Source organism: Crinia signifera, chromosome 5 (assembly GCF_055691185.1).
Source record: "Crinia signifera chromosome 5, ASM5569118v1, whole genome shotgun sequence".
Classification (NCBI taxonomy): Eukaryota; Metazoa; Chordata; class Amphibia; order Anura; family Myobatrachidae; genus Crinia; species Crinia signifera.
Genome location: NC_139221.1, coordinates 52,476,647 through 52,499,926, shown reverse-complemented (window position 1 = coordinate 52,499,926; position 23,280 = coordinate 52,476,647). Strand labels below are relative to the sequence as shown.

Here is a 23,280-nt window from a genome sequence, read left to right as displayed (position 1 = left end):
AAGCTTAGGGGTAAATTTACTAAGATAGAAGTTCTATTTCAGATAGGATGTTGGTTGCCCACAGCAATCAGAAAATACTTATTTGTTTAGCACCTTCTAGACATAGGTGAAACTAGAAAGTTGGTAATGGGTGTCCCAGTTAAAAATGTCATAATTTGTAAAAAAAAAAAAAAAAAAAAAAGGGCATATCCTCACTGCAAGGGGCAAAAATGGTGGCCGCAAGCTGAAGTGGCAAGCGACGGCCGGGAATGGTGGGCTGTGCAGTGTCCAGCAATGGCGGGTGGCTGGGAAGGTGGGCTTTGATGGATGACATTAGGTGCACACTGAAAAAGAAGGGTGTATAATGCCCGTAGTAGTAGTAGTGCCTCTTGCACACATAATGTGTCCAGTAGCAGCAGTGCTGTAACCAGACATTTTGGTGTGTATCCCACCCCTAACCCACACACACACACAGAGCAAGTATAGGGACAGTGCGTGAAGGGCTGCATAATAGTACCACAGTAGTGTCCTATATTCACGAAACCCCACAGAGTGGTGCCACTTATACACATTGTGCAAGGAAGAGCCTCTTAGGCACACTGCTCCAGGTAGAGCCCCATTCGGCACACTGCACCGGGATTATGCACACTGTAATGCCTATTAAACATTATACCACACACTATAATGCCCATTACACATTATGCCACACACCAAAATGCCCATAGCATATTATGCAATACATTGTAATGCCTATAACATATTATGCCCCACACCCTAATGCCTATTAAATATAAGACACAGTAAGGCCCAACATAATAAGCCATACACCATAATGACCATTACATATTATGCAATACACTGTAATGCATATTACATATTATGCCACACACCGTAATGCCTATTAAATATTTTAACACACACCATAATGCCTATTAATTATTATAACACACACTGTAATGCCTATTATATATTATGCCACACACTGTAATGCCTATTACATATTATGCCACATAAGTGCTGCTTACCTACATGCTTGTTGCCTGAAGTTACATGCTCATTGCAAATTACATGCTTGTTGCCAGGGAGTTACATGCTTGTTGCCAGGGGGTTTCACACTCATTGCCAGGGGGTTTCACGCTCCGTGCCAGTGGTTACATGCTTATTGCTATGGGGGGTTACATGTTTGCTGTCCAGGGGGAGTTAAATGATCATTGCCCAAGGGAAATTACATGGTCATCACGGGGAATTACATGTTCATTGTCATGGGGGATAACATGATCATTGTCACAGGGATTACATGCTCGCTGCCCGGGGTTACATGCTTGTTGCCCAGGGGGATTACATGCTCATTGCCATAGGGAATTACATGCTTGTTGACCAGGGGAGTTACACGCTCGTTTCCAGTGGGGTTACATGCTTGTTAACACATGGGGGGAGGGGGGCGTTACATGTTACAACAGCGTGGCCAGCACTCCCAGAATCCACACTTCGACAATAATGCTGAGCATCCTGCTCTGCCCTGTCAGACAAAAGGTAAAGAAGCACCTCTAGCCAGGCACGGGAAAAATGGTACTTGTTTCCTAAAACGGCCACACCGATGTTGATCGGGTCGGTCGCATCGCATCGATCGCATGCGACCAAATCGCATGCGATGCGACCGGCGCGATGGTCCCGATTTTTACATTGATTGAAATGTGAATAAGGTCCCTGGGACCCGATTTTACATTGGATTCAATGTAAAAGTCTCCCCAGACCCCAATATTAACCCCCTCAACGGCACCCCACGATTGTCGCCAACCCGAAGCGTGGCGAGCGTAGTGAGCCCGCGAGGGGCGGCGGTACGCGTCCTCCGACCTTTTCATACCCCTACTATCCACGTCGGCGTGGAGTCGAGAATATAAAGTGTGGCGAGCACAGCGAGCCACCGCGCCCGAAGCGTGGCGAGCGCAGCGAGCCCCGTGCGGGGACGCGTATAACTTCACAGGTACGCTCGCCACGCTTCGGGTTGGTGTCAATCGTGGGGTGACGTTTACAATGGGGGGGGGGGCATATACAATGAGAATATTTGGCCCATTTCCCATTTTTTTCCCGATTACAATGTTTTAACATTGAACCCTATGGCAAAATCGGGTGCATCGCGTCGGTCGCGTCGCGTGCCATGTTAATGCACCCGACCGACGCGATGGACCCGATTTTGCCTTTGCCGCCAAAATGGACCTGATTTCATAGGAAATCGGGTCCATCGGGGGTAATGGTGTACCTTAAGTTAAGGTACTTGATTACCCCCGATGGTGGCCATTCTAGGAAACAAGTACCGGAAAAATCCCCAAGCAGCCCGGGGGGGGGGAACGCTAATGACTGGCCTGGGGGGGTGCTTATGCTAATGACCGGCTTGGGGGGGAGGGTGCTAACACTAATGACAGGGGATCCAGCTCCTGGCCTTGGGGGGGCCGCCACTTACCAAGCTGACACGGTGCCACGCTGCTTGCGGCCGCACACGCTTGAGGCCTCTCAGTCCCGGATGACGTCACCCAAAAGCGGCCATAGTAACACTGTAATACCGGGTGACGTCACCCGAAAGCGACCGGGGGCCATATTGACTGTGGGCAGCCAGTAGTTGGTGGCTGCGGCCTAAGCGCTGTGGTAGCGGTCCGAGGCCCGCGGCCCAGCCAGGGAAAAAGCGGCAGCCCAGACAGGGAAAAAGCGACCTAATTAGTACCGGCCAACCGGGAAATGACCTGGTTTCCCGGCGGGTCAATCCGCCCCTGCCTCTAGCATCTGTCTCCAAACAGGCGGCGGCCATCTTTGGAGGGGCACAGAGTCTCTGTATGCTGACAGACACTGTGCACCCCTAAGGCACCGCTCTACCCCTCCCCCCTTGCCAGAAGCTGCCTACTCCTGGCTCACAACAATAGTCCAGTGCGCCTCCGGACCACAACACAGTTTCGCCTATGCTTCTAGAAGTTAATAGATAGAATCTGATTGGTTGCCCGTAGCAGCATCCCATTTGAAATTGAACTCCCTTTTGCTGTGATATGTAGTGATAAGGAATGGGAATTAACAGGGCCTGTTTCTCAATAATGATCAATCAGATGCTAAATTGAGATAATTCTATGATAATGAGAAATTCTATGATAATTCTGTATAGCCATTGGCCTAATTTGGGGAGGACAGCCAGCACCTGCTGACCATACAGATAGAGCCATTGGAGAGAGGAGCTGCCCAGTGACAGGCTCAGGCAGCACACGTGCAGCCCAGCCACCCCGGCCCATCCTTGCACTGCCCCATGGACTGGTGTGGTAATTAAGAAGGTAATAGCAATCATTACTATACATAGAGAGGAGGGGGTGGAGAGGAGGGGGCTGGAGGTGGGGGGCTTCCTATTTGGTCAGTCCTAGGCCCGACAATTTCTGATGGCAGCCCTGATGGGATGTTGCTATGGGCAACCAATCAGAGTCTATTTCTTATTTATTTAGCACCTTCTAGAAGATGATACAATCTGATAGGCTGGCCAAAGCAACATCCCATTTTCAATAGAACTCTCATCTCAGTAAATAAATCCTTTTCTCACTACTGACTAATTGTATGTAGTGTGGAACTGGAGCAATAATCTAAATAATGACTGAATAGACTGCTGAAGGGAAAATCTCTCTCTGTATGCTAATACAGGCCATCTGCGATGGGGTTAGCAAACTGTGATAGGGCCCCATGTAAGGACTGTCTTCACGGCAACTGTATCTCCTGTCATCTCTATAGTCATGCTGTCATCCCCCTTCAAATTGCAGGATGTCTTGATAAATCCCTTAGGTTGATGTCACATAGAGCTACAATATGTCTGCAGCAGAAGCGAAACAAATTTGGAGTTTTAATCTGTGCTTTTCCTTTCAAATTTAAGCTATGTAGATTCTGAGTTCCTGTCCCATGAGCATTAGCCAGCGCTGCATGGACGGGTGCCGGACACGTTCCCGACAGTCGGGATCCCGACAGTCATTTACCCGACGTCGGGATCTCGACTGTCAAAACGCAGACAGCTGGGTGCCCGATGGCCACCCGCTATTTTCCCTCGTGGGGGTCCACGACCCCTAGAGGGAGAATAGAATCGGTGGCTCGCGTAGCCTCTGTGTCCGCAAGGGGCTTTTTTGCGCTCGCCATGCTATCTGAGTCCGGGCAGTCGGGATCCCCAGAACCCCATACCATACCCGCATGGACAATAATAGGCAAAGAAAGGGCCAGATTCTCTAAGCTTCAAAAGTGATAAAATGGAGAGTGATAAACAGCCAGCCAATCAGCTCCTACCTGTCATGTCACATGCTGGGTTTGAAAAATGTCAGGCAGGAGCTGATTGGCTCTCCATTTTATCACATTTTATCACTTTTGAAGCTTAGAGAATCTGGCCCACAGAGAGATTAGAGAAATGTCCCAGCAGTATAACAAGTCCACAAGAACACACGCTGCAAGATCTTTTGGAAAGGTATAGATTGGAATTAAAGAGAACAATATGTAATGGGTGCAGCCAGTGTAAACTAAGGCAGAATTAGAGAAAATAACTTTGACAATTGGTAAATGATTTTGCACTACATATATATATATATATATATATATATATATATATATATATATATATATAAATGGTTGGAATGAATCAATTATTCATTTATAAACAAACTGATAAATACCATTGTATAGCAGTAAAACTTTCTAAGCTCATAACTTATTTTTCATCTTTACGGTCTATTATAAAATAGGAAACATTATATAAGCAAATATATTGGTTGTGGTGGGGGGAGATGTACCAAGCCTAAAGACGGATAAAATGGAGCATAGTACATCTGGCCCTCTATGCCGACACGGATGGTGAAGCAAGAACATATATAAGAAATTAATAAAAAATGTGAAAAAAATAATGTTGACCTTTTGACCCTGTTCACCTCTTGTATGTCGGCCTTTTGGTGTTGAACTATTGATTGCCTAAAAACTGTAGAGCTATCAGCCGGATACCCAAAAGTTTGTCTCCGATACTCCGACAGTTGTCTGAGAACATAAGGGCAGATGTATTAAGCCTTAACAAGAGATAAATGCAAGGGTGATAAAGAGAGATAAACGTCCAGCCAATCAGCTGCTAACTGACTTTTTTCAAACACAGCCTGTGACATGGCAGTTAGCAGGTGATTGGCTGGACGTTTATCTCTCCTTATCACCCTTGCATTTATCTCTTGTTAAAGCTTAATACATGTGCCCCATAGTAACATATTCTCCCTATAACGCAGACCTCAGGTACTTTTTTTACACCCGGAGAATGGAGCAGTTAGATATCAGCTTTCGATGACGGGGCACTCTTGGTATCCATTGACCACATGCACGGACATGCACCGTATTCAGCATATTGACATCTGCATCATTTCAGTGAAGCATCTTTATTACAATACAAACAAAACTACATTTGCAGGCCTCTTCTATTTGCTTTGGCAGAATCTCTGTCCAGGAAAACCGCTATATCCTGGGTCAAGTAAAAATAAAAACTTCTGATGCGCTCCCATATGTTTTCCAGATGACACGTATAATAATGAATGTAGCACAGCATAATATTTGACTTAAACATGCTTAGTAACAGGTCAGAGTCTAGTGCATACACGTCACACATAATGCATATCATCACAGTAGTACTAATAAGATTTTCATGTGGTTTTGCGAAATCAATCATACAGTATGTTCCAGGTAGGATGTGTACGTTTTGTTCTTTTGCAGAAAATGTCCAGAGGTGTAAAGTTATTTTCATTTTAATCTGACACGATCCGTGAAACAAACGGATCATTTTACCAATATGGGGATTGATTCTAAAGTCAGACGCTTCTGGTGATTATCAGAAGACTGCACATGTGTATCAAGAAGAAGCAGTCGCAGACTGTGCATGTTCTGCACCATGCATACGCACCTTCACCAAGGATAGGAGAGTGGACAGGTGAGTGTATGCTGTTTGCAGGTAGTGGTGCAGTGTTTTTGGGGAACAGCTTTATTTTGCAGGTCTCTCCGGATCGAAGTGGAAGATTTTGGTCTCCATAATGTCTCTTCTCACACAGGTCCAGATGTACTAAGCTTAAAAAGTAATAAAACGGAGAGTGCTAAGCCACCAGCCAATCAGCTCCTAACTGCCATGTCACAGGCTGTGTTTGTAAAATGAGAGGTAGGAGCTGATTGTCTGGTGGTTTATCACTCTCCATTTGATCACTTTTCAAGCGTGCTATATCTGGCCCACAGTCTCACTGTACTGAGGATGGCGGCAGTAACAGCCATCCTACCTGGATCCGAGGAGGTTATTCTAGTTTAATCAGTCCCCCACACGTTCGCATAGGGGACAGTTTTTTCAGCATCTGTGCATGCGCATTTATGTGCATGTACAGACGCTTGGTGCAAGCGGGCATGGAAAACTGCATGTTCGCCGTTCCCACTCACACCTAGCAGTGCGGGCGGTGGCAGGGGGCAGAGCCCATGAAACGCTCGGCGTTCCATGGGCTCTGCCCCCCGCCCATGAAAATGGCCCAGAGACACGGGTGCGGCGGGGGGGGGGGGCAGCTAACATCAGAGGATGTCAGCTTGGTGCAAGCGGGCATGGAAAACTGCCCACTTCCCGCACAGGGTGCCCGCAGAGAGGTGTCTCAGATCTTCGAGCCCTTGCAGAAACATGAATGATTTTGTCCCTGCACCCAGTGGTGGATCCACCAAGGGGCGGCTAGGGGCGGACAGTCAGCGGCAGGGTCCACTCAACAACATCCATTCACAGTCGTGCGGGGGATCACGGCGTGCGATGGGGGGGGGAGGGGCAGTCCTGTGGGCGGCGTAACATCCACACGCAATGCAGTGTTGCGTGTGGACCAGAATAAGTTCCCTGGTGCCCAGCATATAGTATGTGCAGTGGAGAAATAGTGTTTCCATTCAAATATACCAGACCAAACATTGAGAATTTGGGTCTAATAAACAATATATCCTCCAATTCCTCTATGAAACAAACAGATGGACCTACTTTTTATCTGCAAAAACAATGCATTTCTGTAAATGTAATAAAATCTGTATTATTCTTGCTCATTATGTTCCAGATCAAAAGACAATTAGTAAGATATGCTATATTTTACATTTCTATCATTATAAACAAACATCATTTTTTTGGCTTTGGCGTTTGTTATAAATTTGTGTTATGTAGCCACATTCTCCAATAGCAGAGGTACATTCAGTGCATTCATTTTTTAGAGAACAAATGAGATGAAATAGAAATGACAGGGCTATGATTATTGTTACATGTAGGATATTAGAAGTCACTGAGGAGTTCCGAGATCATATGAAAGGAAAGGCATGTATGGGAAACATGGTCTCAGAAATCCTATTTGATGGCTAATATACATAATAATTTAAAACAGGACCATAATAAAAGTTTTCCTAGTGAATACTAAATTATTATATAAAATATAAAGTCATTAGGTACCAGTTCGGAATATATGGGCACATTAATTATCGAGTGTTGCAGCTTGAGCGCCTGATAATGAAAATTATGAAATATTTAAAATACTTCAATCAATCAATCATAATCAAAAGGTGCTTCATTGTTGTGTACTAATATACCATGTTTGATTAGCAGGTGTCTGTTTCAGGTGTTCGATCATTGGTTAGTGACTTATGGTGCGTACACACTGGCTAATATATCGGGCTTTCCATTTAACCACTTGAGTGGTATGCCCGGATATTTTCCAGGCTCATCTGCTCTGCCGCAGCTGGCTGTCCCACAAAATTTCCGGCCATACCACTAAGATGAAGGTGTGTGCCAGTGGTGCCTGAAGCTGTGCACCACTGGCGCATCACCTGTCCGGGCTCTTCCCCCCCCCCCTAGTGGCCGCTGGTGCTCCCCTGCCATCATTAGTTCTAGTAAGCAGGCGGCAGGCTTGGGGGGGGGCTCTGAGAATTTTGTGCGCCTGAGACCTCCCGAGCCACCCCGAACATCCCTGAGCTTGCCACCTGTTATGATCGGTGGCTGGGGCAGCGGCAGGGCCCAGGAGCGCCGGCATACAATCGCCGGAGCAGAGATGAGGAGGAGGGGGAGTGACAGGAGGGGGGAGAGACGGGGGGTTTGGCCCACAGCTCTGTGGTGGGTTTTGCTGGGGCAGGACAAACCTACCAGGTTTGTCCTGCCCCAGCAAAACCCACCACTCAAGGGGTTAGTGGCCGATATATTGATGGACCATCAGCCAGTGTATACCATCGATATATCTGTGAACGGCGCCATTCACGGATATACTGGGCGGTATTCAATGAGCCTGATTCGCCAGGTTTTTATGGTGAATTTGTGCTGTTTGGCGAATTTCTGACTAAAACGGTGAATCACCCTATTCAATGACCAGTTGGCGAATACATTTGAAGGTTTTGGTCACCATGATTCACCGAGCAGCAATCGCTATCTTTTTATGGTGAAGTGGAATGTGAACTTTTAAAATAAAGTGTTCTGTTTTTTACATTTGGTGTCAAAAAATCAGGAATTTTCTTCTGAGGAGGGGCATGCTATTTTTATTCATGTGCTGTAAGCACATGAATATATATTTAATTTTAAAAATAATATTTTTTTTTTTTTTTTTTTTTTACACAGCAGCCAGCAGGTGGCGCCAGAGCGGAGCCGCTCATTACATATTCATATATTCACTGCACGATCATTACGATCCTGTGTAGTGAATATACGCTTGCCTGCTGGGACCCCCGGGGGGCAGCCTGTGCTGCCTGGCACCCGGGGAGCACACCTAACCCCCCACAAAGGTCTGGGCTAGGCAGAGAGACTACCATCTCTCTGCCTGGCACCGTCCTGAGGCTCCCTGCGGCAATCGCCGCAGGAGCTCATATTCGCCTGTCAGGGGCAGCGAGCCCCTGACACGTTGAATACCGGAGCCCGCTGGCTCCGGAACGTGGCGAATGTGCAGCGAATCCTAAAAAGGATTCGCTGCACCTCGCAGGGTATTCACATTGAATACCGCCCACTGTGTCGGCTATGCAACACAGCCAATGCCCTGTGTATACGTGTGATCCGCTAACCGCTCATACAGACACTGCAGGAGCCACCGGTGATTGACAGCTCCACCCAGTTTCGATGTCAATCAAAACGGCAGTGTGTACACATATATCTGATATATGTACCCAGCTTTACAGTGCTTGATCTACATCATCAGTAACTATGGAAAATCCAGTGCTAATATTTTATCCATGTGAGCATTATTATGTAGCATGCTACTTTGCCAGCAAGTTATGCTGCCTGCACAGTTTTAAATGTCTTAGGTAGCATTGGGGGTTATTCAGACCTTATTGCAAAAAATTCTCAAATGGACCTAACCATGTTGCACTGAGAGTTAGATTTGGGTGGGGTGTGTTCAAACTGATACCTATATTGCAGTGTAAAAATCGCAGGACAGCCGTACTGCACACAGGACGCTGACAGCACCCTGGCTTGAGAAGCAGGGACAGTCTGGACAGGCAATTGGATGGTAAGAATGTCTGTTTAATTATATGGATCATGACAGAACCAAAGGTATCAGTATTGACCTGGTATTGATGGTAAACTATATTGGTTGGAAACTGAGCAAACAGGGTCCGGACTGGAACCAACTAAGGAGACAGGCAGCACAATCAGGTAGATTTCTGCAATGGAAATTCTGACCAGAAGCAGAAGCTCCCGCTGGAACACCCAGCACATGGTTGTGGCCGGACAGCTTAAGACTTCTTGGTCAGACCCTTTACTCCAGGGGTGGGGAACCTTTTTTGTGCCAAGGGCCGTTTGTATGGGGAAAAAATCGTTCCGGGGCCATATGTAAAAATTTCTCTTACAAATTGTCCTGCTGCAGCCATCCCATGCTCCCGCGGCTGCCGCTGTATAGGACTGACAGTCTCTGGCTGCTGTTGATTAAGAGGAATCTCACGAGAAATACCGACCTCTCGCGAGAATTCCCCTGTACTTGACTCGCGGCAAAGTCACCGGGCAGGTAGGCGGGCCACATACAGCCCGTAAACAGGGATTGGCTTGTCTTGTCAATTGAGCCTACTTGTCTGTTGTCTCTCAGGATTGGCTGGGAGGAAATCATGTGACTGAGTCCAAGATGGTAGTACCCAGTACCCAGTGAGCTTCTGAATTCCACGTGGTCCTGCATGAACAAAGCCCCCTCCACTACAGAATGCCGCAAGTCTTTCCAGGCAGATAATGGTACAGTGTAAGTGTAGGGAAAGGTGAAAAGTGGGACTCCCGCAGAGACAGTGAAAGTAGGTATATGGAGTGATTACCAACCAGGTACAGGTTTACAGTACTTCAATATCAGGTATAGTTGTGGAGTGATTGACCATCAAGCACAGATTTAAAAAGTCAATTATTGATCATTATTGACTTTTTATCGCACTGGTTTTGGTTAATTGATTGTGACAATAGGGGAGGATTCCCAGACACTGGTGCAATGTGCAATCCCAGAAAGGCATGTCTTGCCTGCTGGCATCACAAGTTTATTCTTGAACGCATACAGATGTAAGGTAACACGTACTATATCAGTACTAAGGTAAGTGGTTCCATGGCCCTTATTCTAGTTGACGGATGCGTATTTTCGGACAGGATCCGAGTGTTCTTAGCCCCGCCTACTGTATGGATCGCTCACACCATCCGAATGCGGTAAGGCGCCGAGCGAATGGACCGCGAGTGGATGTTTCGTATGAACACCTCCTCCATCTGTGGGAACCTCCCCCATCCTCCGATGGTCGCTGACCATCGAATGATGGACCGAGCAGTCAGGCAGCACCGAGTGCTCCAGACCACTCGGACATGTTTCTGTATGAAAGCAGGGATATGGGCCGGCAGCTGACATCCGGCTATGTCAGCTGTCCGCCCCCCACACGTGCGCCACGGCTGCTTTACCATACGTACACCCAGCGTTTTCATGGGAACGCCCATGAAACGTGGGGCGTACGCATATGGTAATGAGCCCAAACAGCCCTTCACGCCCCCTTCTCCACTCCCTGCTCGGATGGTTCTGACCGATAATTTTCTGCATGGAACTCACTCCGTGTTCGGACGTGTGACGCGTTCGCACATGCGCAGATACGCCTTTGCACATGCGCAAATACCAAACATCGGCCGTCCGACCGCACACGGAGCCATCCGACTCAATCAGAATAAGGGCCCATATGTGTGCTGGTGGCACTTCCCATTGAATTGAATTACACACATAGGGCCAGATGCACTAAGCTTCAAAAGCCTGGTGAAGTGATAAAGTGGAGACAAAATGGAAGGTTATAACATACCAGCCAATCAGCTATGTTAGAAAAATTACAGTTAGGAGTTGATTGGCTGGTGCGGTCTCACCTTCTACTTTATCTCCATGTTATCTCCACTTTATCTCTTCACCATGCATAATACATCTGCCCCAAAGTTAAATACGCTGTATTAGAATTTACTAAAAAGTCTTGGTAATATGCGTAAATCTGTAAAGAAGAAACAGTATATAATATATTGACTAGTGGTATATTTATTTAAGAGGCCTCATGCTGGACAGAACCCTTATTTACAGCTCATAACGATTAAACCAAAATATATATTTTGCTTTAAAAATAAGTCTTTTTTTTGATACTTTAATCAATAAAAAATCATTAAAAGTGTGCAGCTGAAAGCTCCAGTGATCCTTTATCAGCTCTGCGCATAATAAATAAATAAATGAACCAATAAAAGTGCTAGCCGTCAGCAACATTGACTGCAACAGTCCTCTGGAGAATACAAGTTTTCAAGGATTCCACAACTGATTAAGAAGTGAACCGACTATTATGGAAGATTTACCTCTGGACGGACCGCCCTGTCATCATAAGGGAATCATAATGTTTCACAAACAGAAGGGTTCTGTGATACTGGCAACTACTGTTATATACTGTAATGACAGACCTGAGAACAGCATTTACTAATGATTCACTGATGAAACGCTGCCCACACATGGCTTTCTGCCATGACCGTCCGCTAACCAGATCAGTCAGCAATTTCACCAAATCTGCTTTACAGATCATTTAAAAATGTAAAAACCCAGATGTTCACAAGGTTTCATCTTGTGTCCAGAACAGACAAACAAGTCAGGGGAAAACGTGGAGAGATGTGAAGAGAGAATAGAACAGGACCATTTACATTCACTGTATTAATGAATGTACTTCATAGTGAATGGAGCAGTAGGAACAAGGTTACCGGAGCCCAGTATTGGCAGAGAGCTAATTTCATATGAACAATGGAAGCGCAATTAGTGTGAGAACCGAACCAACCAAAGTACCACAATGTATTCAAAGAATACGTATGTGTTAACTCCTTAACTACTGTGTTCTTATTCATCCAAAAAATTAACTACTTACTAACTAGAGGGTTTTTTTTTCCTCTTCATGACCAAACTGGAGATTCATCAGTTTCAATGGCAAATTTCATTTTTTTATTCCATCAAGCTATGATTTGTCCATGCTGATAGGACTACCATTTAGTATTATATTAATTCTGGTAGATATCATTTTTATTTTCCAGGTGGGAATAATATTTTCTCATTATTCTTCCCAAATTGAATTCCTTTATTCTAAAGCATTTATACTCTATGTCAGTGGCGTCCCTACTTCTGTGACACCCGTGTGGTTTCTTATAATGAAGGGGGCAGGGCCTCACAAGTAGGGATGTGGCCTCTCGCCATTTCCTGCTCTGCTTAACCCCTTCCCGACACATGACGTATATATACGTCATGTGTCGGTTGCGGGGGAATCAAGCCAGCTCACGGAGTGAGCTGGCTTGAAAGAGAGCAGGTAATGGCTGTATATTACAGCCAGGCACCTGCTCTCACGGCCACGAGCGGCGAGTTCGCCGATCGTGGCCGTTTAACCCTTTAAGTTCAAATCACCCCCCTTTCCCCATTTCACAAATAAAAATAAATAAAAAATAAAAAAAATAAACATATTTGGTATCGCCGCGTTCCTAAAAGTCTGATCTATTAAAATATAACATTAGTTATCCCGCACGGTTAAAGGCGTAAACGGAAAAAAGTTCCCAACGCCAAAACTACGTTTTTTGGTCGCATCGCCTACCCAAAAAAAAATAACTAAAAGAGATCAGAAAGTCGCCCATATCCCATAATGGTATTAATTAAAAAGTACACTTCAGCCCGCAAAAAATGAGCCCTCACCCAGGTCCGTAGGTGGAAAAATAAAAAAGTTATAAGCCGCAGAACATGGCGACGCGACGCAAATTAGAAAAACCGTAAAATTTTCTTTTTTTTTTTTAGTGGTAAAACGTATCGAAAACTATTTAAGTTTGGTATCACCGGAATCGTAATGACCCATAGAATAAAGATAACCCATCATTTTAAACGAACTATGAACTCCAAAAAAACCGTAACCAGCGCAAAATTGTGGAATTGCGTTTTTTTTTCTTTTTACCCCACATTGAATTATTTCCTGATTCCCCAGAATATTATATGGTATAGTAAATGGTACCATTAAAAAGTACAACTTGTCCTGCAAAAAAAAAGCCCCTTATGTGTCTATATAGCCGGAAAATTAAAAAAGTTACGCTTATTTGAACGCGAGGAGGAAAAAAAATAAAAAAGTTAACAAAAAAGGCCCGGTCGGGAAGGGGTTAAACATAGTACAGAACCAGCTGGCACTAGGACCGGCTGAGGCTCGACTGACAGGTCACTCAGAGCAGAGGCATAAGTTCATCTCAGTCGCCCGGAGGCAAATTGGAGTTTGGTGCCCCCCACCCCAAATATGTTATATATTAACATTTACCTGTGTGTATCATCTCAGAATCCAGCACCATCACTTGCTGCAGTGCAGGCTGAGTGGTACAAACATAGTGCATATCTCACCGTGTGTACGAGCTATTAAAATCCCGGACAAAGCCCCTGTACTCCAGCTATAAATAAATAAGACAGATGCAACATTTTAAAAATCAAACCTTATTATCAAGCCTTCAAAGAAGTACAAGTGAAGGTACTGCTCATAGTTACCAATCAGATTTCTGCCGTTTATTTAATATATTCTATCTGTAAAATGATAGCTAGAATCTTATTGGTTGCTACAGCCAACACAGAGGGCGGGATGTAATGCGGTGCAAGTCCAGCAGACGTGCAGCATGAACTCGGAGGTTTTTAAAAAGGGGAAGTCATTTACAAGGTATGTCTGGGTGAGAGGGGAGATTTACAAGGCATGGTTTTGCTTTTTAAAAGAATGCTTCTTTAAATAACCTCTCTGCTCATCTAATATACCACACGGCCGCCAGACTCACACCGCTTTATGGGCCTAATTCGGCATGAATCGCTACTTAGAGAAAACTGAGCGTATATTGCGAATGAAAATGCAAACGCTTAGCAATCACATAACAGTCACAAATTGACTGTCAGAAACAGGGCAGGAGCATGGCGTTTTCCAGGTGTGCCAAGGCATTTTTGGGGTCGATCTCTGATGTCAGAGCTGACCACTTCCAGTCTATCTCAGTCGCAGATTAGTGTAAGCCTCACACTTAGGGGGGTATTTAATGCCGTGGGCGAGCGGCGACAGCGAGCAGGGCTTCCTGCTCGCTGTCACCACTCACCCTGTCAGTATTCAACGCACCCCCCTCATAGCCAATTCCCCCTCGCTCCGTTTTTGTTGAGCGAGGGGGAATTGGCGTATGCGGCTCCAGAAGCAGCGAGACTCGCGGCTAAATACAGCGGGTTCGCTGCATTAGCCGCGGGTCTTGCTGTTTGGGGGAATCCTTCCCGTCCTGTGACGGCGAGGATTTCCCCAGAACGTTGAAAAGGGCGAGCGGCTGGTGAGGGGGTTAAACAGCGAGGATCGCTGGTTTTCTGCAATCATCGCTGTTTAACCCCCTCGCCGGCCACATTTAATACCTGCCTTACTCACATTTGCTCAAGTACTCTTCTATGTTGCACGGCGATTTGCGATGCACTATGACATCCCTCCCAGCTCTTCACCAGGATGGACTCATCGGAACCTGTCTTCTCGCAAGATGGCGTCACTTTCAAACTAAACATCATTTTTCATTTTTTATATTTTAATGTGTTGGAAGTGGACGTTTAAATACTTTATATGTTGTGTATTTGTGTGTTGCTTACGTTTGTCAGCCCTGTAACGAGTAAGTCAGGATGAGCCTCTAATTGTGTTTCTCTCTATTGCATATTTCTCCGCAGTGCTGTTCTGAATGATAATTCTCTCACTCACAGTAATGGAGCAGTATCTTTTTCATCCGGTGTTATGAGTTCTACATGCACTGGTCAAACACATTCTAAGAGAAGCGGGCACTGTGCTTGCATACAGATGAGCGAGAAAACAAAGGTTAAATTCTTTACACATTTTCAAAGGGTATTCAACACCAAAGAGAGCGGTAATTCCTGCGTTAGGCTTTATATTTCCTAAGAAAATCAAGCACATAAAAATTTTGCTTATTCATCTCGCTAAGGAAATTAGCTGCAATGTAAAGAGCACATATAATTACAGTAATCTAAATGGCCAATTTAAGTGAGCATGTGCTAATTAGAGGCAAAACATTGTATCTGAGTGCAAGTTTATAGAAGGCAGCATCCTAGGCAGGAAGTCAGCCACAGGGGATGGTTCCCCTAAGTGTTCTGCAGGGGGCTGGTGAGCAGATTTTTTCAATGGGAAAAGTTCCAGAAACTAAACATAGGAAATGAGCAAGTACATGGAGCCCAGGCTCCGACATCTGCAACTCTGGTTTCTAACTGATTATATAATAACCATCCATGCGTGGTTCCTTTGGCTTTCCCTTATTTCCTAAATCCTCTGTTGTGCTCTCTTATCTTGATATGCTTTCCATGACCCTGTTAATAGCTATTTTTACAACTATCTAGGATAAAGAGCAGTGCATATGGTTCACTTGAGGAGTACCTTGATAAATAGCCCTTATCAATAGGGGTGTATTTATAAAAGTTCCTTAAATCCAATGCCCAATGTCCTCCTCTGCTAAGGATGGTAACAGTGCCCAATGTCCTCCTATGCTGTGGATGGTAACAGTGCCCAATGTCCTCCTCTGCTAAGGATGGTAACAGTGCCCAATGTCCTCCTCTGCTAAGGATGGTAACAGTGCCCAATGTCCTCCTATGCTGAGGATGTAATAGTGTCCAATGTCCTCCTATGCTGAGGATAGTAACAGTGCCCAATGTCCTCCTATGCTGAGGATGGTAACAGTGCCCAATGTCCTCCTATGCTGAGGATAGTAACAGTGCCCAATGTCCTCCTATGCTGAGGATGGTAACAGTGCCCAATGTCATCCTATGCTGAGGATGGTAACAGTGCCCAATGTCCCCCTATGCTGAGGATGGTAACAGTGCCCAATGTCCTCCTATGCTGAGGATGGTAACAGTGCCCAACGTCCTATTATGCTGAGGATGGTAACAGTGCCCAACGTCCTACTATGCTGAGGATGGTAACAGTGCCCAATGTCCTCCTATGCTAAGGATGGTAACAGTGCCCAATGTCCTCCTATGCTGAGGATGGTAACAGTGCCAAATGTCCTCCTATGCTGAGGATGTAATAGTGCCCAATGTCATCCTATGCTGAGGATGGTAACATTACCCAATGTCCCCCTATGCTGAGGATGGTAACAGTGCCCAATGTCTTCCTATGCTGAGGATGGTAACAGTGCCCAATGTCCTCTTATGCTGAGGATGGTAACAGTGCCCAAGGTCCTACTATGCTGAGGATGGTAACAGTGCCCAATGTCCTCCTATGCTAAGGATGGTAACAGTGCCCAATGTCCTCCTATGCTGAGGATGGTAACAGTGCCCAACGTCCTACTATGCTGAGGATGGTAACAGTGCCCAATGTCCTCCTATGCTGAGGATGGTAACAGTGCCCAATGTCCTCCTATGCTGAGGATGTAATAGTGCCCAATGTCATCCTATGCTGAGGATGGTAACATTACCCAATGTCCCCCTATGCTGAGGATGGTAACAGTGCCCAATGTCCTCCTACGCTGAGGATGGTAACAGTGCCCAATGTCCTCTTATGCTGAGGATTGTAACAGTGCCCAACGTCCTACTATGCTGAGGATGGTAACAGTGCCCAATGTCCTATTATGCTAAGGATGGTAACAGTGCCTAATGTCCTCCTATGCTGAGGATGGTAACAGTGCCCAATGTCCTCCTATGCTGAGGATGGTAACAGTGCCCAACGTCCTACTATGCTGAGGATGGTAACAGTGCCCAATGTCCTCCTATGCTATGGATGGTAACAGTGCCCAATGTCCTCCTATGCTGAGGATGGTAACAGTGCCCAATGTCCTCCTATGCTGAGGATGGTAACAGTGCCCAACGTCCTACTATGCTGAGGATGGTAACAGTGCCCAATGTCCTCCTATGCTGAGGATGGTAACAGTGCCCAATGTCCTCCTATGCTGAGGATGTAATAGTGCCCAATGTCATCCTATGCTGAGGATGGTAACATTACCCAATGTCCCCCTATGCTGAGGATGGTAACAGTGCCCAATGTCCTCCTATGCTGAGGATGGTAACAGTGCCCAATGTCCTCTTATGCTGAGGATTGTAACAGTGCCCAACGTCCTACTATGCTGAGGATGGTAACAGTGCCCAATGTCCTATTATGCTAAGGATGGTAACAGTGCCTAATGTCCTCCTATACTGAGGATGGTAACAGTGCCCAATGTCCTCCTATGCTGAGGATGGTAACAGTGCCCAACGTCCTACTATGCTGAGGATGGTAACAGTGCCCAATGTTCTCCTATGCTATGGATGGTAACAGTGCCCAATGTCCTCCTATGCTGAGGATGGTAACAGTGCCCAATGTCCTCCTATGCTGAGGATGGTAACAGTGCCCAATGCCATCCTATACTGAGGATGGTAACATTACCCAATGTCCTCCTATGCTGAGGATGGTAACAGTGCCCAACGTCCTCCTATGCTGAGGATGGTAACAGCAGATGTGGGTTTTTTTATGTACGTGTGACCCAGTAATATTGTCTTTCTTTCTTAATTGCGATTCTTTCCACAATACCTATTCTTATTTTCAAGAATTTGTAAGTTGATGCCTATCGAAAAAGTAGACAAGCTAGTGAATGTCTAAATACGATATTTAGATATGATGAGCAATGTAGTGCAACAAGACTATGTACTCAGAGGCCTCAGCTCAGCAGATATGCCTGCTATCAGTGTCAGCTATCACCTGTAGTAACAAGTTCTGGTTGGGAGGTCAGACAATAAAAGTGATTGTTAAATTGGTTGCTAGGGGTTAGGGCACACTTACACCTTTGTACTTTGTTAGTTAGTAACTCCAATTTATTGTAGACTGTGGGGGTCACTTACGAAGTTCAACTTAACTACAACACACTTAGCTACATGTCAAATAAAAACTGCTGAGGCATGAAAAGGTCAAACGGTTTTCTGTTATTTGGATGACTTGAGAAAAGACGCAGTAATCAGCTAACCTTCAATAGAACAAGACTATCAATAGCATGATACATAATAGCTAAGATCCGTTGTACACTCGCACAGTGATACCACTGGGGAATTTATAGATCCTTGAAAGGAAATTATAAATTTAAGGCAAAAAAAATGAGCAAGACACCAATACTATAGGTAAAAATTGTTGTTCCTGTGTTCTGTGTACCTCTGCTGGACAATATCTTTTTGCAGTTTCTGTCTGTTTGTAACCTAAAGATGACCAGTGAATTATTTATTACTAGTTACCAGCCTGTCAAAATGCTGGAACAACATAACAGTAATGTCAATCCCGGCGGTTGTTCACTGTAGAACAGAACAACACTTGAATTGCTCCTTCGGGAACCATGCAGTGGTTGCTGGCGCAGGAAATAAAGGCAAGGAGCAGTGTTAGCCTTTAATTATATAGCAGGGATAGGAAACCTTTGGCACTCCAGCTGGTGTTGAACTACACATCCCAGCATTCCCTTCAACAGTTATAGCATGGCTAAATAGTAAAACTGCAGTAGAGCATGCTGGGATATTTAGTTTAACAACAGCTGGAGGGCCAAAGGTTCCCCATCCCTGTTAAATAGGATAGTTAGAGGCCCAGTTGAATTCCTAGTGACTGTGAGGTGTTGAAGTGCATACCTCCCAACTTCTCAGTGACACCGGGAAGTGGTGTGGTCTGCACTCACTCTGAGGCCACACCCATTTTTGCCACTGTAGGGGCATGCCCAGCAGCTCGTTCTGAATGTTCTGAATAGCGGCATTAACTGTAAAATGAGTGAAGATTCTCTAACTGCTGTAAGTAAAGAATCTTATTAATCTTCTTTGCACAACATACACAAATGCTTTACTGGAGGTATTCTACATTTTATGCAACAATGTAATACTTTTTTCAGGTATTACTATCACTCATCCCTTGTAAATCATAGTGATATACTTTGTATAGATATAGTAGGCAACCTGTGCTTTACCATCAGGGCAATAGAGAGCCTGGTTGGGCCCATGTACTTTTCAGGGGGTGTCCTAATCATGAGAGGCATGGCCATGCACTCTTAAGGTGCCCATACACTAGTACGATTTGGGCCATTTTCACCTGATACCGACAGATTGGGACAATAAATCAGCCGAAATCATGTGTGTTTGATGTCCCCCTCGTGTCCAGTGTGCAGTCCAGCGGGCATCGGACCTGAGCCGGAGGTCCGACACCCGACTAGGCCCCTCTCCCGGTGGCGGGGAGCGGGGTTGCAGGTGATACATTGCATGCGATCCTGCCTCCAGTGAAGGTTCCGAGCAGCTCAGGGGGGGATCGGATGGCCTATACACTGCTGGGATACATCGCAGTAGTGTATGGGCACACTATAAGATCATGTTTGCAATCCGACTGGTTGGAATGAAAATCTGGTAATTTCTGGGAGAAAATGACAATTGACCATTTGCGCCCTAACAGGGAAAACAGACAAAAATAGGTATTCAGACAAATTGGTAATTCAATTTATGCAAATTACTGTTTTTGTCCATTTCCCAGCCTTTGAAGCAAATGGTTAATTGTAATTTGTCCCAAGACATTACCAGATTTTCATGCCAACCTGCCAGATTGAGAAAAAAATCTTATAGTGTGTGTCCAGTTACAGAATACAGAAAACATAGCCTTATAGGCACCTCTCTGGCCACTGGTATGCAGTCAGTGGGTAGACAATGTCTAGGTCGCCAGTCACTAGGTCGACCACTAATGGTCTACAGCAGGCATTCCCAACCACGGTCCTCAAGGCACATCAACAGTCCAGGTTTTAGTGATATCCAGGCTTCAGCACAGATGGATTAATCAGAATCCCTCAGATACTAATTAAGTCACCTGTGCTCAAGCCTGATATCTACAAAACCTGCACTGTTGGTGTGCCTTGAGGACCGTGGTTGGGGAAGCCTGGTCTACAGTGACTAGGACAACACCTAAAAAGGATGGACATACCTTAGGTCGGCACTGCCAAAAGGTGAAAAACAAGCTTATGGTTGTTGTCAAAAGGTCAATAAGAGTTTTTCATGATTATTTTAAAAAAAAGGTGGTTTTTCATTATTATTATTATATTTTTATTTATAAGGTGCCACAAGTGGTACGCAGCGCTGTACTTATAGAACACATTAGAACAGTACAGGGTACACAGAAGTAGACATAACTTTTTCATTCTTACTGTATACAAGTGGGCATAGACGGGGGTAATATAATAGTGTGGCGAGTGCAGAGAGGCACAATGCCCGAAACATGACAAGCCACGCAGTACATCTATATGCTGTCTATGTCAACATAAACATGGCACACTGTAGTCCAGTACTCTGTAGCATGTGGTGGGTTGAAAAGACTGCTGGGTCCCTCCATTAAACCAGGGCCCGGGTAATTAGTACACCCCTCCCCCCCACCCATCTCTCTTTCATAACCACTGTTCACCATTGACAGTTACACAAACGTCCTATCCTGCCTGGCCATCATCAGACTACAACTTTCACAGTAATTAGGAACCTACAGCCTATGTACAGTGCAAGCAAACCGCGACATATCCTGTAGTCTCCAGCCACACAATTTATATACAAAAACACAATACTTCCAAGTAACAATGACCCATTTACTAAACAGAATCAAATCTATAGATTTCTATAATCCATCACTGTGGAGGAGACAGACCTCAGATGTACTGTATCTATACATCCCCCTAACTGCCAGCTCCTTACAGCAGTGCCCAGGATGAGCCTCTCTGCCCATGCATGCATGTACCACAGCAATCACTGTCTCTTTATTCCCCGCAGCACAATTGGGCAGTGTGTGCTTTGTGCTGCACAGGGACATGGCAATGCAGCACATTCTCACAGACCAAAACACAATCAGAGTGACATAAATCACTGGGAGGTGAGAGCTACTTCTCTGTAACATTATCCCACATCCCCTGTGATCTGCCAACAGCAATATTCCCAAATCCACATGTAAATCTTTGCTAGAGGTGGTGCCTGGTGCACATCCCATCACAACCAGCAATAGCATAGGATGCTGCAAAATAACCAACATGTCCTGTAAAATAACTCACCATGTAATAGTATAGCATTAGCAATGTATTATTAAAATATTTGCACAATGCAAAATGATTTGCAATATCTGTCTGTCTGTCTATCTATCTATCTATCTATCTATCTATAGTTGTATTTATTTATATATTTATTATAGTATTTGATGTTTATAAGTTTGAAATAGTTTATATTGGCTTATACAAACTTCACCAACTTTTTCAGGGAAGTATTCATGTCTGACCTCTGCTTATGGAGATAATTATTCTCAGCAGTCTATTTCTTTGTGTCACCTTTTGTTTTGGTGCCTGCCAATAATCCCATTACTTTGGCTGGCTGAGCAGCGATACAAGACATCCCCATCCCCCCATCATCACACAACTCACCGAGACAAGGAACTCCAGAGTCCCCACATAGTCCCTCTCAGTCTTCCATAGCTCACTGAGGACGCAGACCCTGAGCCGCAGCTGCCTGTCCAGGTCCCTGCCATCAGTCCTGTGTTCCTCAGCCATGTTGCTGCTGCTGCTGCTGCAGTATATTGCTGAGTGCCCCCCAGGTCGTCTGCACAGTGCAGGAAAGTTATCCAAAGTTTAGCCCAGTGGTAGGTACTGTAGATCCTCTTATATTACAGTTTTCTCTTCTTCACAGGCATGGTCCCTGTTCCCAAATCCCTCCAGTTCCCTGTAGTGATGTGAGACAAGATCAAATAAATCCCTTTAAAAAAATAAAAATGAAAGCAACACTATAGAAAAGTTTCCTGGTGCCTGCAGATATCCAGCCAGTGGGGTTGTTGAGAGCTGAGGAAGAAATTTGGACATTAATCAAAAGATTGTATCCATGTGATTCCACCAGCCCTTCATCCTGGATCCAGCCTCTTTCCCCATCACCCACCCCCTAAGGAGATGTCCCCTCCTTCATCCTCCAATGAATGGCAGGAAAGAAAGCAGAAACCTTGGGAAGTATAGCCTGCCAACAATGCCCAGCTCAATCACAGGGCAGGAGCTGTGACCAGGGGAGATGGATGTTAAAAGGATGTCAGCATCCAGTCCAAGCCATAAACACTGGTTCAAGTGTAGGGCACTCACCAAACTTCTTCCTGCACTCCTGCCTGGGCTCTGCCTTCTCCCAAGCAGGGAGAAACTGCAAGCTACTCCCCAAACTGTGCATGAGCCCCAAGGTTTACATTCCCCAAATTAATCAGCGCTCCTGCAAATGTAATGTAACACAACCCAGGAAAGAGAAGTCATTCTCAGCACTGCAACATTAGCTGTAATGACGGGACAAGGAAAATGTTAGCAGATGTGCCTGCACTCAGCAGCAAGCAGGACCAGGACAGTTTTACGACAAGCTCAAAGTTTTCCTATTAGTACAGAAAGCAGTGAGCACAATGTAACTGAGTACCAGCTGTGTCACAGAGTTATGGGAACACTTTGTAGCCACTTTAGTAACAGAAAGATTAGCAGCCAGGCTGTTTAATAGAAGGATGTCCATTGGGGCAAAAGCAATTGTGTTCATTAGTGCACCTAGGACCTTATTCTGGTTGATTCACAAGGCTGCGAATTTGCAGCCTGGCACCACTAGGCAGCTCTAGGCATTTGCCTAGGGTGCTGGCACCTGGAGGGCGGCATTTCGCACCTCACCCCCAGCGAACTGTGTAAAAAAATTGCTGCCCCGGCGTCCCTGCAGTGCTGGGGCGGTCAGGGGTGTCCGTGCCGTAGGGGTACCTGCGGCGCCGTCATGTGTATAAAGCTGGCTGCGGCCGGCGGGGTCCCTGTAGTGA

At 45.4% G+C, this 23,280-nt stretch overlaps 1 protein-coding gene across 1 annotated transcript in view; it reads right to left on the bottom strand.

Annotated features, from left to right (window-relative positions):
* The window catches only part of PREX2 (phosphatidylinositol-3,4,5-trisphosphate dependent Rac exchange factor 2), a 284,012-nt gene extending 261,614 nt beyond the window's left edge, over positions 1-22,398 (bottom strand). Inside the window, exon 1 of the mRNA XM_083187220.1 lies at positions 21,887-22,398. Within this exon, the coding sequence (XP_083043346.1) occupies positions 21,887-22,012 (126 nt within the window). The 5' untranslated portion in view covers positions 22,013-22,398. The remainder of the gene's footprint in view (positions 1-21,886) is intronic.
* Positions 22,399-23,280: the final 882 nt, after the last annotated feature.